We start from the raw sequence: 20,655 nt of genomic DNA on the forward strand, positions 1-20,655 counted from the left end.
AAAAAAATAAATATAGCACCAGTTATGAGGAATATTTGTGGTAATACTTTAGAGATGCGAGTTTAACATTAATAAAGGACCGCACTTACTTTCTAACAAATGCCTTTACATATTGTTACTGTAAAAATGAGAATCCATAATAAAGTAAATGGTATTTACAGCGACATTAAATAAATAGTCATATATGTTTGACTATTTATTTAATGTAATGTAATAATTAAAATGTATATTTACAGTTTATCGTTTTTAAAGAGTGTATGTCATAACAATAAAGTCTGGAACTATGTGGCTATATGACCGATGGCAGCTAAAGTCATTAAAGGCATTTATGTATGTACAGTGATTATTCTATTGCGGCTTATGAAACGAAATACTATCGCACGGACCATAGTAACAATTGTTACGTCATGTATTATACATATTTACTTTTTAAAATCTGTTTTGTTCTAAGAGAATGACTTTACAAATAATTGATTAATTATGAAATTTTGGTTCATTTTTTTCGTGTAATTTTTATTAAGCTGTGGGAAATCAATGCTTATCGAGAGTTTATGCTATGTATAAATGTACCTATGAGCAAATCTATGTTTTAATAATGAATATCGATGTGTCATCATATAATACATGACAAATAGAAGCCTAAAAATAATAAGGCTTTAATGAATAGCGCAACCAGAACTCTTAATTTATATTTTACTAAACATAAATGCACTAATGTGCATACAAGTAATCAATTACATGATTTTTCAAGAATTTATTAACGCTTATTCGAGATATAAGAAATAATAACTTACAACTATAAAACACATTTATACATCCACCTTAATTTGTTGTTACACATTTAAATATTGTATTGTCTATAATTATGTCTATATTTATCACTTCATCTGCTTGGTTCACCGTTCATTTCAATCTAGAAAAAAAAAATATTTTAAATAATTTATTCCAAATTTATAAAATGTATTAATAGGTCGGAGAAAGTCTTTTCGCTTATAGTTTTACATACTATATGTACCTGACTGGATTTCATAACATTAAAAAGGTTATAATTTCAATTGTTAATCAATATAGTAAAATTTTTAAAATTTTGTGAATATCTTTATTTTTTTTGCTTTCAAAATGAGTGATATGACGAAATGAGTGATATGAAAATGTATCGACATTTTAAAATTTTACTTCAAAAATGAAACATTTGCCGCGAAAACATAAACCGTGTACTGTGATTATTTGAAATGTAATGAAACCTAACCGTTTTAAGGAATTTGATGACTGGTGCTAAAAAGTCGATCACGTACGATAAGAGCGTGCCAAAGGGTGGTGGTCGAAGACCGACCAGGCTTCACAGACAGTGTTAAATCCGGGTTAACTCGCAATAAAGTGTGGCTGCGTATGGTGTGATTGAAAAGGCATTGTTCATTATAAATTTTACCGCCTGGAAGAATCATCGATTCGATTTTCTACTGGAGAAAACGGCCAAGATTAATCAATAGAAGGGGTATTGTCTTTCACTTCACACATCTCTAGCCTCTTCCCAAAATATAATAGTATAGCTGGGTGAAGATAAAGCATCCGCCACATTTGCGCCTTTTTTGATTTGTCGAAAATTCTCTAAGCAGTGTGTGTCATCTCACATTTTAACCTTAACATAAAGAGAGTACTGCCAAAACTACTCGTCGCGATTTTTATCAGACTTCCCAAAATTTCAACAGCAACAGCATTACATCACAACGTGGTAAAAATTCGTCAAAAAATGGTACCTGTATGATACAGGTCTCGTATATGTATCCGGATGATAAAATGCGAAGGAACTTTTCACCGACCTATTTTAACAGTAGAAAAATTAAATAACGAATCTTTACTGTATGTTAAACATAGAAATAATCATTGTGACGGATTTTTATATTATTGACTTTAATTTAAATTATAAATTCCTAATCAAAACTATAAAACTTGCCTTATCAACACGCTGGCCAATTATTAGAGGAGCCGAGGGCGGTGATTCGGCGCCTTTGTCTTCTAGGTTTCTCCGCGTGATGCCTGCGTGCTCGTGCGCCTCCGCGGGCAACAGGCGCCACACCGCGGGCGTGAACAGCTCGGCGTCCATTTTGATTTTGCTTCGATCATCACAGAAATATCCCACTATACAGCCAACAGACAGGGTCGTCAGTAAACCTAACGGCGCGATCCAATGGTACGAGATGCGGAATAGAGCAAACACTTCTTCTGGATCCTGGAAGAAATAAAAAAAATTAAAAAGATTTAATATTGCCGAATTTTCAAAGTTTACCGGTCGGTTATATAAATTTTATTGAATATACTAGTTTTAAATAGCTCCTACATTTATAATAAAATGCAATGCTTTTTGCATTTTATTTTGTTTCCAGATACAATAAAATATCGTAATCACGTTATTTATTCTGTTATTGTCTTAATATTAAACGATTATTTACAAATAATGTTATTAAATTTCCATCGTAACGCTTTATGAAAACACTCTTTTCATTTCCTCTATGGTTTTAAGGCAAAAAAAGTTTTTGATAGTTTCCACACAATTTTTGCATTTTTCTCCGCAGAAGAAACTTGAAAAAAAATAGCTACACTATTCGAGCCATGATAGAGTTTTGCGAGTGACAACACATTGAGAAAGTTATTTTTATTTACAAAGATTTAAATGAGATGTTCATGCTATACTAGAAAATAAGTAAAAGTGGTTACAACTAAGATCTTATTTTGTGAAAACCAAATATTGTCAAGGATGTGAACACATGCATAGGCAAACATTAAATTTGTACAATGCTATAACATTGAAACTGAAGCTTTTGAATATATATAATGAATTGCTCTTAGTGTCTTATTAAAGTAAATAAATAATAAACACAGAAATACTCACCAGATATTCGGCAGGTGGATAGTTCACGTTCGGGCATTGAATGGCATAGTCGAGGGGGGGTGCACGAAGGCCCCTCGCAGCGGCGGCTTGAGTTCCGAGCGAAACGGTGGCGGCGACCACAGCGCCCGAGACTGCGCCTGCGATGGCCCCGCGTGGACCCACCCACCAGCACACCATACCCAACGTGAACATGCCGCAAGTGGAGCTGGCGGCGATCGCCGACAGTGCAGTCGCCACACCTATCAGACGGACAAACTCACGTAAACAAAAAGTTACTATTTTTCAACTAATTAAAATCACAAGCTTATTTATTGATTTATTTTATCAAATAAAGTCTGCATATAGTTTTACCATTAATATAAAACTTACACAATAATGTAATATAAATTTCACAATCGAATTTATAGCTAACATGAAATACAAATAATACAAAACAAATGTAGTTTAAAAAAAGCGTATTAACTCTAAATAAGTTTAGGAGCTTAAGCCGTAAATGATTAAACGTTTTAATAAGATTTTTAATAATGTGATTCTCTTTAATTACTTATTTTGTACAATGTAATACAAAACTGATATTAAAAAGCGTAATTTTATCTATACGCATGTCTTACTATAAATTACATTTATTTATGTTTTTTCTAATCATTTTTTGGTGTTTTATAGAAATGACTTATTCAACTTTCCAAGCTGGTAAACCCGCGGAAAAATTAAAAGAAACTGACCGAGTACACCACCGAGCTTTGCGATAACAAAAAGCATTAGTAGTGAGATGATGGCCAAGGCAGCGGTGACGCTTCTCGCAAGGATACCCTCGGTGAACGGCTTCAGACGGAGCCGCAACCAGCCATGCATAATGTCTTCCACGGCCACCAATGCACACGCGTTTAGCACCGCCGACAGCGAACTGAAACACACAATTCACTTATTTATTGGTCATTTGTCATTTCTATATGTTTCAAAAATAAACGCTGTCTCTTCGCTTTCTCTTTGATCTTAATTAAAAAAAAATAGAATCACCAACAAAAATCTCTTTGAATTGTAACTGTAATTACGTATGTTAGGGACATCCCTCTCACGTACTCTTTAGCCGCCTTTATTTTTGTTACATACATTATCTTTACTGATAATATTTATTGAAGTACCTCTAGAGCTCCTAACACAAGTTAATGTCATGGTCATGGACATGAGGTGTTAATATTTATTTATGCCAATCCAGTCTGTGCAATGCATAACGTAATAATAAATGTAAAAAAAAATTGTAATACTTGTTTTTTGTTCTGTGGAAAAGAAAACTAATATTTATTATTATAAATTTTCAGTTATGAAACTAAACAGGAGCAAAAATAACTTCGATAACTTTCATTTTCCATAGATTTTCGAAATCTATTTTTGCTGAAAAAACTGTATATGCATCGATTTAAAAATTTATAACTAATATTTTTGTATGCTCTACGACTGAAACGATGATGATTATTATATACTGCGGATTGCGAAGGTATAAACCTCAAGCCAGCTCCGAAAACACCCGCAAGGAAGACACCGGCGAGACCGGGCAGGTGTTGCACTTGAGAAACATAGGTGACGAAGGCGGGTAACAGGCGATCGTCAACAAGAGGACGACCAGCCTGCGCACAACCGCCGCCCACCCACGCTGCCCACGCCGCCAGCCCACACCACACGCACAGCGTTATCGCCAAGATAGCTCCCACGCAGAATATTGCTAATGCCCTGAAAAAATATATTGACATTAATTGTATTAAAGTAAAAACCTTGCCTGCACCATTACAGCTGCTCAACGAGCCACGAGGAGAGCTCAGGATTTGTCTACGTATCTGATGATACATAGACGCACGAAAGTAACCTATATAGTCCGACGGATTGTAGAACAGCAAGTTAAGAACAGATGGCCGTTGGTGTCACAGTTTAGTACCTCCACACCCTACCTTGTTAAAGTCGTCGAAGACGCTGGATGCAAAGGCGATTCCCTCTAGCTTTATTTGAAACCTAAAGAGAAGTTCAACGTCCAGCAGTGACTACGGCTTTAATTATGACGACGGAAACAAAGTAATATGTAATATAGAGAAGTCCTACTAAATCATCGATTGCAGAAATCACAAAAAATGCGCCAAAAATTGAAACAAAAACTACCTACACGTGATATTCAAAGGAATTTTTGTGGTCCTTGGTTAATAACTTATAAATAATAGTAATTGCGGATTATACCACGCCTTTAAATATTTGTAACTGCAAATGCCTTGCGACAAACCCAAAATATCTGCGTTAGGTACTAGCTTCGGTTAAATAGTACGGCCTGTTTAAATATTTGTTAGAGAGTAAAAAAGGATGTCGAGGTGTCACATTTAAAATACGAAACATATTTTTTGTGATTTTCCCAGAGAAAATGCTCGTATGCGATTTATTATATAACTACCATTAAGCTTTATTTACTTGCGCATTCTAGATCCGCCAGCTTCCGTTAAAACTGTAAAAGCCACAAAGACTTACATCGCCAAAACTAATCAAATATAGCATGAACTAAATAACGCAAATGCGTATCACGTATATATCAGTAAACAAATGTTTATAATTAACAATATAATTCAAAGTATGTGTTATTTCCTTACGTAACTAAATTAGAAGTGAAGAGCGTACGTGTTAAAAATAATTGTGCACAAGGAAAAAACTTCTTAATAACAATAACAATATAATTAATAAATTAATAATATACATTAATATTCTAAATTTTAAATTAACATATACAACAACAAACATTGATATTGTAAAAAAAAAAAAAATAGTAGAAATAAACTCACATCATGGCCTTTTTCTTTGACGGCAATGAGATATATCTTTGCACCATCGTTTGATTGACGGAATTAAAACAGGTCCAGTACAAGAATCCACCCACCAACGAACCCCACCCAGTTTGTCGAACGTACGGTGAGAAATCCCAACTGAAATAGTAATGTATTGATTAACAAAATTAAATTAAGAAGAACGACTACTACACCTATTTTTTTTAGCAGTGGCAGCCCAACAGTAGAGGACTGAGACATGCGAACGTAAGTCGCACGTTCGATTTCGGGAAACTAAAATCGCAGACTGTAATCTTATACAGATTCACACTTTGCATTTCATATATACGATTTCGCTGCTCATCCGCATGCCAAGCGTGCCGTTTATATCCCCTCATAGATATTTTTGGTGGAGACCCATGCCTTGCGGTGAGCGTCTATGGACAGAAACGACGACGAATAACTAACTTAATTAAGATTAATGAATTACTGTACGATATTTTTAACTCTACGATGGCGCACTATGTAGAAAGAGTGAAGCTTATCCTTAAAGTCAGTCGTTCAGTGCTATTATTTTTTATTGTATTGTTGACACTATTTACAGGGCTCTATAAAGTGTGCGATAGAAACGCTACCTGCGATCTACGTTCCTAAGCTACAGATCTGAACCTCTTGACTGTTACCAATCAAGCCAGTAAAATCCATTTACTTAAAACTAATTCATTGTAAGCGATTAAATAATCTCTGACGGCCTACGATCAGCAATGGTGTTACGGTCAAATTGGCGATGAAATAATTTTTAATAGGTGTGAACTACACTGAATTACATAAAACTTTTCATAGCTTAAGTTTGAGATATATATGTATTTGTATATGTTTGTCTGTGCATATTTATATTTTTATTTAAACAAGGCTCTCGGTGTGGAAAAAAGGGAACCTAAGTTATGCCATTTAACGTCGATCAAAAACTAGTCTACATTATAAAGGGCTACGAAGAGACGAATTCGCAGCTTAAATGCTATACATGTGAATAAAAATTAAAGTGAGGTTCATACCAAGAACCCAGTCTAATATTTGACCCAGAAACATTGAATTATACACTTACTTGGACAGATCTAATCTGCCGGAGTCCCTGGCGCAATTGAGGACTGCTTGAAAACCACCCACGGCACTGGTCCCCGCCGCTGCTACTAGCACAACGCCAATGAACATGACTCCAGTTTGTACGGAATCCGTCCACACTACTGCACGAAGTCCTCCCTGCAAAGATTTAATATGATATATTACATATCAACAGTTGATCTAATTGTTTTCATATTTATTGTAGAAGGGAGTTGGCTATTGAAGAAATGTTCTCTAAGTTATTCTTAAAGCGTTGAAAAACGTTGAAAAGGTAGTTTAAACCGGTAAGAGTCCAACATAACCATAAAATTATCTCTATGTATTTATGGTATTTCAGTAAATCTTGTTAAACCACAATAACATTTCTATCAAAAAATTTATGTATTGTCCTAATGTATAGGGATAAGTATTATAAATATATAATAATATAAACAAATAATGAGATGCTGTGATGTTTACATTTTACATACAAGTAACGATCAAGATTTGTTTCATATCCAACTTGGTTGGTTTGGATACAATATAATATTGGTTAATTTGTAGCAATTTTATTACATGAAATAACATTATAAACAATATTTATCGACAAAACTGAAAAATAAATAAAAATAAAATAATATAGTACTCACTAATACTGTATAAAGCCCGCATATCACTACCATTGTACCCCCCACGGCGAAAACATTAAAACCCGTCACTGAAAAATTAAAATATTTAAATGAAAATAAAACAAAAAAGAACGGACTATAGCCATGTTAAAGTATAAAAGTTCTAACCCCGGATTCAATAACATTTTTGTGTGATTAGATTATTAAATAGTTTCCATTGTTTTTAATAAAAAAATACCTTGAAAAAATTTCAACTCGATCTTAATAGCCCTAACATAAAAATATTCCGTGTAAGTCGCTTGAAAATATTTAAAGAAAATATCACATATTAAATTGTAATACTACACATCTTTACTTACATTGATTAAATGCTAAAGCAGGAACATACACGACCATAGGTAGGAACAATACCTGAAACAAAAATGGATCAAATTTTGGGTAGAAAAATTCTTCTATGTATTTGAACATTATACATATATGGCGGTTAAGAGTTAAAATCACATGTTGCAATACTTTGATATAGTGTATACAAATGTCTAAATGTATGCACATAATAAGGAGAGTCGAAGCAATCGAATATATACGAAAGTATCGTTCGTCCACCGATGATTATTAATAACCGACATAGACTAGTGGAAAGACAAATTGAAGTAGCAGTGGGCAAGCCACATAGCGCACAGAACACGTGCCTGCTAGGGCCTAAAGATTATGAAATGCACGGACTGACAAGTGTAACCTAGGAGATCCACCCACCTTATTAGGGTCATTGGATAAAGCTGGAGGCAGGCCGATTCCAACCGGTCCTATCAGAAATCTAAATAGGTAGCACATGTCCAGAAGTGGACTTCCTGCGGCTAAAATAATGATGATGAATTATGAAAAAAAAAATTGGAAAGTTTTACCTTGCTTAAAGCATAAACTGTTTATGATTTGTTTGTTTTAACTATGAAAGTACGCCTACGTATTTTTTGTGATTAAGGAAATCGTCTTTGCCCGTGGACATTTACCTAGTTTCTTAAGTTTTAACTAATCTAAATAAGATTACAGTTACCGAACGACGAATGTGTAAGTTATACCAGACTAGAATGTGTTATTAAAGAAGGTTGCATCATTACGTAAGAACAGCTCAAAGAAGAAGCAATGATAAATATGGATTTATGAGAAGAATTTTTTTCTTTACAATTTTACATAATCAGGTTCAAAATAAGAAATCATTTCAATTTTAAATATCACCGATAAGATTGAACAAAGTAGCGAGAAGTTACGACCATCAATAATACTCGTACAATAAAATAACTGATTTAACGTAATTACTATTATGCAATAAATGTCCGGATTCCGAGATAACCTTTACTTTAAAATGATTGTTACCTTAAACCTCAAATTAATAAAAAGAAAGAGGTTATTTGTCTACATTTGATCCGATGTGAAATTTATTTTACGACAAATAAAAATACATGCTATCATTCATTTTTATAACAACATTAAAAATTTCCTCTACACGTGTCATCTGTAATGGAGACGCTTTTACGGTTATATTCCTCAAAGTGGAGGATACTTAGCCCCAATTTATCTCTTATGACGATCATAACATCACATTTTTAAATGGTCAATTGACCATTGTCCATTGTTGTGAACTCGCGACGTCGACCTAAGACAAAGTCCGGAATCGCGGCCATCCTTGGCTCGTAATTGACACGTATAAATAGAATTACATTCCACCGTGTAGTAAATTAAACACTCTATCGCATTATTGTCCATTCACAATAATCCTTGTAAACAACACAATCAAATTATTCATAATTTAAAAAAAATACATCATTACATCATCTCGATTTGAATTTACAGTAACTACATTCCTTAAAGATTACGTATCAGAACAAATTTTATAAAGTGAATTTATTTGCTTTTTATGAATATTTAACAAGATATTGTAAAGTATTTTTTTATTTATTTATATCACTATGAATCATAATATTATAAATGAGTTTAAATATTCTATTTAAATATTAATTATGATAATTTAAAGATTAAATAATCTGAAATTGGCTTGAGAGTTACGTGTTAGTAATTAAATCATGTGCTGTTTTATAATACATGTTCATTTGTTTTTACAATGCGACTCAGCCAACGATTTAAGCAGTTTTCAAACTCGTTTCTCAGTTTCATTGTTTATTTTTTTATATGTGAGTATATACATATACATATATCATGGCGTCATAATGAAATCATTGTAGGCGAAAATGTTGCACAAAATCCAAAGTCCAATGTGAACGAGGCAGTGTACGACCTTTAGTTATAATTGCTGATTATTCACTTTCGACGTATAATTTCTCTGAAGGCAACTTTATTATTATTACAACTACAATATTTCGAAGTGTTTAACTTATATTTAAGACAAGTGACAAATATTACTAGTCTCTGATAGGAACTGATGTCGATATTTCTAAAAGGAACACACTATTACTAATATTGCGCATCACTCTGGGTCCTATAACTAACCGAATATCTCAGATCTATTGTATTTATTAAATTTAATAATTAACATTTCATATAGTGTAGAATAAACAATATACACATATCTATTACAACACAAAAAATAAAAAAATATTACATTTTTGTTACTAGCACATTACCGCAATAATCAATACGTATATACATATACATACACGTGAATGTCTTTATGCACTGTCTAAATTGTATAATTAGATGTCAATGAACTTAAAAGCGGCTAATTTTTTGTAGATACTTGGCCGCATAAACTGTACATTTATTTAAAAGAATTGAAAGAAACACTGTGAATCCCTAATGCATTTTTACAGGGGTCTATTATTTGCTTTATTTTGAAAGTAAAGCTATTGCCTTTTTTAAAATCCTATATTTAATAAACATTTTAAACCAGATTCTTATTCAAATCTATAAAATAAAAAATAAGGTAGAACCCCGTGACTCAAAGCTAATATAAATAAGAGTACATAAACTAACATGGTTCGAAAAAAAAACTAAAAAAATCTCCTTGCACTCTTAGGCACGCTTGGTAGAATACAATGTTCGATACATTGTACTGTTCTTGGCGTAAATTACAGATTCATTCGGTTAATCCCGTCGTGTATTGACTAACGTAAGACAACATTAAACTTCCTTTTTATATGTCATTGTTTGGGTTTTACTTTGAAACAGTTTGAATTATGGCACTGCAGGTAACAATAGTAGATTATCGCAGACCCTAGTCATCTGCATGCTTACGTTAGCGCCGAACTCTTTATAACCAAAATTTTAAGTGTTTTTGGGAGACCTATTTATTTATAAAGAATTATTATAAAAAATCATTTTCATAAAACTTAATACTAACGAAACGGATTAGGATAAGTCTAAGAATCGATAGATATTATAAAACTACTGCCAAGAAACGACGCACGCAATCAATGCAAACAAGTCAAGTGCACGGCCATGAGTACAAACTATAGTTTAAATTTATGTTTTGTCACTCAATAAAAGTATATATATATAGATATATACAGATATATATATATATATATATATATATATATATATATATATATAATGTAATAGAGGTTATCAAAGGAAATAATTAATTTATTATTGAAAACACCAAAAATATACAAATAACATCAAAATAATTTATAGACATACCATAGAGATACAAGAGACCATGATATAATGAGGATTTTTTATAAAAAATATTAAAAATAACATTAAATATATGAACAAACTCACCTCGTCCAATAAAAATAAAATTGACGCAACTGCGCGTACATGTCGATTGAACCGCAACTCCAAATACTAAAAAAATAAAATACAATATATGCAAAATAATAATTTAGCAAACCGAGTTAAGATTAGCAGTGCACAAATTTTTCTTGCAATATATAATAGTGATTGCCAATACTTTTGACTTTAAAATCATAAGCCTAGACATGTTTATAAATTTTATTTCCTATCTCCGTCACGATAATGATGTAGCTGGACGTGACAACGTTATCTTCAAAATTTATTCGTTAATGACAGCATTTAGTAGTAAACTACTATTACACGTTATACCAAAATCTAATATTATTTCTAACCCAGGTTACGCAATTGGATAAATAGTTAGCGAAGCCTCAATCGATTAAAATAAACAGAAAACTCTCAACCAGTTTTATCGTTATTGAACTGTTGTGTTTGTACTGCCCAGTTGGCACTGTAGTTGAGTCCACTGATCGTTTCATGTTTATTCCATACTCAAACAAAATAACACAGGTATTTGTTTCAATATTTTTTACATTAATAACATATAAGTCAAAAGAACAAATGTTAGTACCAAATCTGCTAAAACACTCCATTTAATAATATTTTTATTTTTTTACGAACAATAATGAATTCAAAATATTCTTATTGTCACAGAGGCGATAAATTATTTTATTTTACATCATTGGGCCAGACCACTACTACAAAAATTAACTTTTAACTTTAAAGTTTCATAAATTGAGACATCGGAAATAATCCATTAGGAAATTTATAAAGACATTAAATGTAAAATACACGTTATACATCCATATATAAAAGAGTATTTAACATGTCGGCGATAGATCAATTAGTCTTGCGAACGTAAACCTCGATCCCAACAATGGAAAATTTCAAAGGAAAATTGCAACTTTGTCTTAACTTGAACCACTTGCATATAGACTATTATTGTTTTTGGAGAATTATATCACAACGTCATTTAAATAGATCAAAAAGTTTTAACATATTCATTATGGACGGCGGAGGAAATAAACACTATTAATAGATTTATGGATAATACATATTTTATTAAAACGCCGCGATGGCCTTGAGTAGTTTTAAGAATATAAATTCGCAGAATTTTATCACAAAGCGAATTTTAAAATTTAATATAAACTTGACTGATTATGGTTACAGATTCAAGAATTCACTGTAATTATTAAGATTTAAGATTAAAATTACAGTTTTTTCTGTTGTAAACGGACAGATAATTTGAATAGTCCTAATTTAATTTAGATAACTGATAAAAATAGGCTCGAATTCATACAGCATTATAATATATTATTTGGTTCATGCGTATTTGTTTTCTCATTTATATGTATCGTTGAATTGAAAATGTTAAATTATGTATTGAACTCGATTAAAACTGGATTCGAGATATCGCAGAGACAATAATTCTTCTATCGTTATTCAATAGGAAAGTAAGTATCTGAGGTGTTTGTAAAATAATATTAATCAATTCAACGCTTTACAGATACCGCTAATAAAGTATAATAACAAACTCGATAAGATTTGCATTGTTACACGCTGTGCACCAATCGCCGCAGACTATAAAATTCAAGGCACCTGCCTAATCCGCAAGTAGTTTTACAACAAAGCGAAAGGTTGTTCGAATACTCATTTACTGTAAGTGTTTACACTTAATGGTGTTGAAAATTACATAAACGTATATAATGAAAAGTCTTGGCGATGATTTGGTCTTAGTCCACCCACAAGGTATATAGACGACCTTATAAAAGTAGTCGGAAGACGCTGGATGTCCAGTAGTGGATGTCCTTCGGCTTAAATGATGATTATGAATACAATATAATAAATACATATTCACCAACAGAATAAATGTTTAAAATTCGAATAATAGCAGAGAACCGCACGATAAACATGGCCACGACTTTCCAGAGAGCTGTGGAAGTTAGTCACTGCAAGCAGGTCTTGGCCAAACGCCTGCTGCGCTCTACCATCTTAAACCCGATAAAGATGTAAACGGTAGCATTTACAACAACTAAACAGCTGAGATTTTTGATAAGAGATTTTGCTATTATTTATTTTGAATTCTACGATTTCACACGTATATTAGGATGACCGGAGAGTAATGTCGTTTCTGTAGACATTTTTTATAAAAACCGATTGATTTTTACCGTCCCGACAATGAATATTAGTATAATAGATGGCTAAAGATTGTTAACGATGGGTAATATATTGTTTATTAGAAGTAAACTCTTGTTAAAAATGCAGTCGAGTAAATTTAACTTAAGAAAGCGACATTACTTTACCGTCCTATAGTATATATATATTTAATCTATCTATGTAGTGACTCTTCACGAAATCTCTTAGATCGTAACGCTGAGAGGCTTAAAATTTGATAGTAATATTCGTTGAGCCGAGTAAAGGTCAGCTAAAAACGGATTTCCATATTTTATTATCTATTATACGAAATTTCACCAGCAGGCGGTTTTAGAAGAAGTTCATTAGTTATATTTATATTAGATATCTTAGATATATTTTTTTCAACAATAATTCTTATAGTAGTAGTAGAATATCATTCGTATTATTACACCCATTGGATATAAATTTTAGAATGGTAAAAAATGGTAATGGGACAGTATACATAAAATAACATTCCACGTACATGGCACTTTCCGCAGCGGTACAAAGTCCGAGACGCTAGACACGACTATCTGACGTGACAGATTGTCTGAGGCACTGATAAAATCCATACACGGATCTATTCACTTGAGATAATTTTATGAATCGACCAACAGCAAGGAATTGATTCGAGATGTCTTCATATACAAATGTATTTTACTTAGCAACAACTTTTATACTGTTCATTTTATATTCAGTAAAATTTAAATGACCGTGAGAACAATTTAATTACATGCAAACATTTTGATTTACTCCAAAAATGATGGGTGGTCTGTGGCCATCTAAAAAGCGGTAATCATAACCATTAACATTAGAAACTATATATCTGTAGCATTAATGACGAAAGAAACATAAGATTTTAAAACACAAAAAGCGTAGGAAATCATTTACTTGATTCACTGACATTTTACACAACTATAAGATTTTTTGTTATATAAACACAGTAGCCTTTTATAAGAAGCTACTATAGACTGCGCCGACAGACTTTCAATAAGTGTGCGAAAACAGGATCATCAGGAACGAAAAAGTCTCCTAAAACTTTTTTTTTAAATTTACACGGCCAATGATGCGCACTTGATATTTTTTTTGTCGGTCGACTAAAATCGTTATCAATTACATACTTCAGATTTTACCATAGATATAATCAATGCAACAACAATGGTCCTTGAAAAAAACAGATCCCGGATAGAAATTAAGTTTCTGTCATTCCAAACGTAATACTGTCAATCAAATCGTTTTATATTTGCTTCGTTATAGCTAAATTTTACCAAAATAATCTAAGTGGGAAACGGAAGAAATAAATGAATAACAATGTGAACAGAAATGGACTGTATTTCTGTATTTTTGATGAATGGTGTACATGGATAAACTGAGAATAACAAATGTTTTATTTTTGATGAACACTTTTTAAGAAGATAATAAATAGACAAATACGTATTTTAAATACTGCTAAAGAAATCTTTCCGTATTTTACCGACAGGTTATTTATACGACTACTAACAAACGAACATTTTAACTTAATTTAGCGAAAGCGTTTACTGTAGATCTACCGAAACCGCTGTACCGCTCCGGTGACCCCGGCGAAAATATTGGCTACTTCGTTTCCTCAGTTCGCTTTCAACGCTACCGGCGACGACGTCCCTGCTGTTTTTTCTCTACCCTGACCTCGCTGCCATTTCATAAGAGGCGGTACTGCAGTATCGGTAATAATTCTTTTGTAGACCCAAAAAATTATAGGGACAATCCATTGCACCTCTACAATACTAAGATTATTAGGTAAATAACAAAAAAAAACTTGATAAAATTAAATTTTACCGCCTCTAAGCAACGGCGTCGAACTAAATAAAGTCCGAACGGAACCGCTATAGACCATTAGAAAAGCGGATAACCATCACGCGGTGCAGCGGTTCCGGTCAGTAACGATAGCAAAACTATTATATATATGGAAAGTTCTGCTCAGCATGGTGATAGAAAATAATTCCATCCATTATAAAAGAAACATATTGTCCATTCAAACAAGAAATATCTGAGAACAACCACTCACTCTAAGTATCACATATTTTTGATTACCTCGTATGACGACGAAAGGCGTAACGTACAGAATACTGGAAGGTAGACGTAAGCCACCACGACGCAGCTGAGCGTCACGCCCACCACCACCAGCCAGTACTGTGTTCCGTAATTGTAGATCTCAGCTGGCGTACCCAAAATTGTTACTCCGGATACATAACTGATGAAGAATTAAAAAAAATATATAGTGATTGGTTGTAGGTGAAAAATTAAAGGAGTAAATGGCTCATTTGATGTCAAATAATATATTGTACACCGTATCAAAAATGGTTTCAGAAATAATAGATTAAATGGTTGTAATACTGTAAAAACAGGGTTTTCAGTAATCGGATTACTACATAATAAAATTAATAATTGTTTACTATATGTCCCTACAGACTGTTAGAAATTATTGGTCAGTCGCATTCCAACATAAAAAATAAACCTAAGCGTGGTATTTCAGAACCATTACTTTATACAGGATCATTAGAAATGGTGTATAAATAAAGTTTGAAGGTTTTACACTTACAACCAATAATATAACTCGTGATATTTAAAAGAAAAATTGCAGTTATAGCATTATAGGTGCAAACTTCCGACCTAAATTAGTAGACATGGAACAAGTTTAAAATTAATATGTAAACAAATATGTATCAAATATTACTTATAGTCAAAAGATTTTCTTTCCTTCGATTTCCTTCGCCGCTTTAAAGCTTTCTCCAATCCACTTAAGTATAAATATAATATAAATTAAATGTAAAAATGTTCAAAATAATAGATAACGATTTACTACTGATAATAAACTAATTAAATGGCGTTAAAGAGAGCGTGTATTCCAGGATAAGACACCGATAAATCGAATATCATGTACATAAAGTCAAACCTGTTTTACCTTGCAATAAGCGACATAGCAACGGGGAAAGTAGACATTGCTCTTCCTCCCAGCAAATAATCTCTTATGTCCACCACTGCTTTTGCTCGGGAACCCACGGCGCTATACCACAAGCCGCCTGCGCATGATGCGATACATAGAATCCCAAACGCCACATAGTCGCCAACCCCAAAACCCCCTTCTGTCATTGTAAACATCTTGTCACTTTTTAGTTTATACTTTTGCCTGTAAAAAATACATATCTTTGAAAACAAAAAAGCATGTTTAAGATCGTTAATAGAAAAATTATTGTTATTTTATAAGCCGTAAAACTTCCACTACTAGACTTAGGTTTCCAATTATTTTCAATGGGATGAGTAGGACATAGCCTTTACATCTGGGTTCTTCCGAAGACTTTAACAAAGTCATCTGTCCAGCTTGCAGGATTCGACCAATGACCATAGAAAAATAAAATTTAACATCAAAGATTCAATATACTTTGAAGGAAACTAGCTGAAATTTATTTATATATTTATTTTTTAGCACTCTCAATAAATATATTTACTAGAAAAATTAAAAAGATAACATGTCTCAAACGAGTACCAGCTTCGAAATCATCGCTTCGCACATAATCTATTGTATAATATAACGATACAAAATATAATTTGTAACGTAACGGAAGCTAACATTACAATTATCATATTAAGTTAATTAACCGTTTGCAAATAAATTAATATATATAAAAGTTCAGAAAGATTTTCGTCTAAATAAATCATCAAGAAACTCGTGTAAAATCAAAAAATGCTTATATATCTATGTCAAGGAATCATGGTCAAAATTATTAAACTGTTCTAACACGAATCCATGTAACAGTGATTACCAAACTTGTGCCACATTAGATGAAAGCTAAAACTAATTTTCTCCACTTTTTAATCAGTGTTGTTATATTTTCACGTAATATCAATAAGCCATTACTTTTAATAAAATACACGCTGGTTCTTACAACAAACAGTACATACAATTGCGTTCACTACGAATCTGAATAGTATTTTCATAAATAACGGTGACTTATGTCAACTAGTGTGTAGGACCGCTTACGTATGTAAGAAAGAAATCCAATGTTTATTCTGAACAATTTAAAATCGATTAATCGTTTAATAATAAATTCAAAAGTTTATTGTCCATTATTGAACTCAATTACTTATGACGCAATTTTTGCGATTATAACCAAGGAAGCGTCATCTGCATTATTTGACGAAGGGTTTAGTTCATTGTTCAAATTCTAAAATGGACTCGGCATGAGTTTAACTCTTTCGCTTTAACATAAAAATTATACATGTTACATAGGTGGGCTACAAGTATTTTAAAGTAGGGCATGGCACAAAAAAGGTTGAGAAACACTGGTCAAAAGAGCTTCATAACTGACTACATTAAAGTTTCTGTTTTAAACTGAGATTTTTTGTCGGAAAGTCCCTGATACTTCACTAACATTTACATATTCTCTCTTGTGATCTCGGCACATGATCACTGACTGATGACGACATGATCTCGGCATACTACTTGTAATTTTTTACTACTGAATTGGGATGCTGAGAAGAGACAAGCCTGGCATCACCACATCGTAACAATAGGCCTGTCCTAAGAACGCCGCTTGTAAGGGATAGCACCTGGTTCTTTGTGTAATCTACTATTTATTTTATTGAAATTTTCAGTAATCATTCTTATTTTGTTCGAAATGTTACGGAAAGATGTAGATACAAACGATCTACATATCATAAAACAAGGTTTACCATGCGCGTTAAGAAATGGTTTTGATGCGTTAATTTTACCACTTTTGCAAGTTGTCGAATACTAAAAAAAGAAAGTAGGTAAAAATGACATGATTGACCATAAAGATTGTGTTCATGTGGAGTGTTGAATTTCAAAAATGTGCTAAATAATTTCCTAGGCCCGAAGCAAATGATATTAACAATAATCAAGATCACGAAATCGAAATGTAAAACCCCAGCAAGAAAATATGATACAGTACGATAAGTTAGATAAAAGAATTACTAAACGTGTACAATTTTCATCCAATTTATTTGATGTATACTAAAACTAAAGTTTCCACTATATAAATTTTCCTACATAAGATGAATACATAAGAGAATCATTTATTTTTGTTTTATTTATTAGATAGTATGACACCAATCCGGAACAATAAAAAAACCCTGCCCTTTTAAAAGGTTATACGGAAGTTACCGTTGAAGTATAAAGAACTAGTAATTACTAGAAAGTCGATGACCTTTATCAATTAATATATCAAATATTAGTGTGAGTAAAATTTGTGAAGATAAATCGTTAATAACTAGCCTTTTAAATCTTGGTTTATTAAAATATATTTTATTAAACGCCTCTTGTGCGTTTAATAAAACATTGCCGAATGTTCATCATCATCATCATATCAGCCGATACATGCCTATATATGCGCTATAAGACATTGGCCTTCCGTAAAGATCGCCACGATGACCGGTCTTGCGCTGCCAGCATTCAACGACTTCCCGACCTTAACCAGAGTTAACGTCATGTAATTAATTTATTCTAAATATCAAAATTAAAAAAAATAAGAGAAAGCCTGTATTGTTTTCAAAATAAAGGATTTTTCTTAAATAAATGTTAAACTTGGAATTTTGAATTTTTCTGCCTCTTCCTGTATTTGCCGCCTGGATTTTAAGCGATTAAACATATTTTCATGGGCAAAATGATTAAATTTCTAGTTCAATTTTCTAGTTCTACACCCTTTTACAGGTATGAAGTTTAAGCTATTCATAAATAAAATGTGATCTCCTATTTTAACTAAATTCCCTTTTAAAACATTCCTACAAGCTATGGGTGAGGAAAAACTATTAGTACAATAGTCAACCGTAACATTTACTAATTAAAAAATAAGTCGATTTCTTTTTTTTGAATTGGAGGGAAATAAGGTCACGAATCACTTTGTGCAGCTGGTATACTAGTTTTCGATGTTCTTATTATTATGACCTAAAGCTGACATTTGAAAACACAAAAATTATAATACCTTTGCAAAAAATGATCGATTGAAGCGAAAAAATCCGTTATAAAATTTGTGACACGAAAAAAATTCGTGTTTCTAAATCGGTAATTTCATGAACACGTGTTTACTTTCACTCACAACATAGTTAAGTACCACAACGTCAAAAAACACTAATCCATCGTTATTGAGCATACTTTTCTTGCATTCAAATTTCCCGCACGTTCACGTCACTACAAATGTCAATGTCACATTACTGAACGCACGAATAGCTCTCCACATGTCGCTCGGAAAAAAATGCGCAATTTTCTTAAATATAAACACATGTGCAGCTAGAGTCGGACAACGTCGTCGACAAGCAGCAATCTGAGAGCGAAACGATTGAATGAAACATGTGACGCTCATACAGCAACTATTGCTTCGTAATGTGTATAACCCACACATAAACAACAACCGTCAATCGCGGTCGCGAAATACCAAATCAAACATACCGCATCAACATGTTACGACTTAAACACTACAGCGACTTCTAGTGACCACGGGCTAAAACTGTTCGGCGTCTGCTTTATCGACCGAGTTGCTGAATATTTAATTGGCAAAAACCAATATTACATTTTTTTTAACAATTATATGTAATCAATTAATATATATTACACTAACGTTTGTGTATTTTATATAAACTGTGATTCATTATACAGATTTGATTTGATTAAAAGTTCTGCAATTATTCAACTTCACAAATATGTCAAGTTGTATGAATTGTTGGCAAACAAGATTTCGCTACACGAAACATTATATAGTATCGCATTTATTTTAGATTTTTTTAAATGTATAATATATAGTATATATATTAAGAGCACCTTAATACTCGTTAGTAATAATATATTGGTCATTGAGCAACTGTTTGAGGTGATCACTCACCGTTTTGTACGTTTCAAAAAGTTTGCTATTCAATTTGTGCCTATTGCGTTAGAAAACTAGTTAAATATCGGCGACAACCTTGTCTCTTCAAACATGTAACCTTTTTACATATGAATTTTATGTAATGAATCTATATGATATCGAAAAGGAAAAAATCTAACTCAAGGTCAATGTGATAAGTTCGAAAATAGCTAAAATGTAAATTCCCGGGCTTGTCTAATTTTTGGGTGATTTCGTACATACATATGATAATCGATATAATCTGAAAAACGATCATACTTCCGAATAATATGATCAAGTTATATCACAAGCTACAGTATGCGGTTATTCAAACAATCAAAAAAACGTATAAAGTTTACATAATCGGAACTTAAGAATTTATTTATTTATTATGTATGAATATGACAAAAACAATTTATATGTTATTGTCACATATAAACTAT

The 20,655-nt window shown here is 32.3% G+C and overlaps 1 protein-coding gene across 1 annotated transcript; it reads right to left on the reverse strand.

The window, feature by feature from the left end:
• Positions 1-720: 720 nt before the first annotated feature.
• LOC137922058 (sodium-coupled monocarboxylate transporter 1-like) lies at positions 721-19,739 on the reverse strand. The gene is made up of 13 exons (XM_068764909.1): positions 19,319-19,739; positions 16,282-16,506; positions 15,411-15,570; positions 11,154-11,219; positions 7,775-7,826; positions 7,437-7,504; positions 6,791-6,945; positions 5,704-5,844; positions 4,394-4,618; positions 3,613-3,794; positions 2,891-3,129; positions 1,955-2,230; positions 721-913 (listed from the first exon to the last, which is right to left on the reverse strand). Exons 2-13 carry the CDS (start codon positions 16,476-16,478, stop codon positions 884-886), a joined length of 1,791 nt encoding a protein of 596 aa, XP_068621010.1. The 5' UTR covers positions 16,479-16,506; positions 19,319-19,739; the 3' UTR covers positions 721-883.
• Positions 19,740-20,655: the final 916 nt, after the last annotated feature.

The sequence above is a fragment of the Battus philenor genome, unplaced genomic scaffold, assembly GCF_028537555.1.
Source record: "Battus philenor isolate CCGP_79_NKW_IND1 unplaced genomic scaffold, ilBatPhil1.0.hap1 SCAF_2, whole genome shotgun sequence".
Classification (NCBI taxonomy): Eukaryota; Metazoa; Arthropoda; class Insecta; order Lepidoptera; family Papilionidae; genus Battus; species Battus philenor.

Bases quoted from the DNA above. Each gene is read 5' to 3' on its own strand.
- LOC137922058 (XM_068764909.1), bottom strand. From the start codon at position 16,478: ATGTTTACAATGACAGAAGGGGGTTTTGGGGTTGGCGACTATGTGGCG. The intron at 11,220-15,410 runs GTAATCAAAAAT...TTATTTTTTTAG, and splicing joins GCCTTTCGTCGTCATACGAG to TATTTGGAGTTGCGGTTCAA. The intron at 6,946-7,436 runs GTGAGTACTATA...AAATCTTTGCAG, and splicing joins GCGGGCTTTATACAGTATTA to GGAGGACTTCGTGCAGTAGT.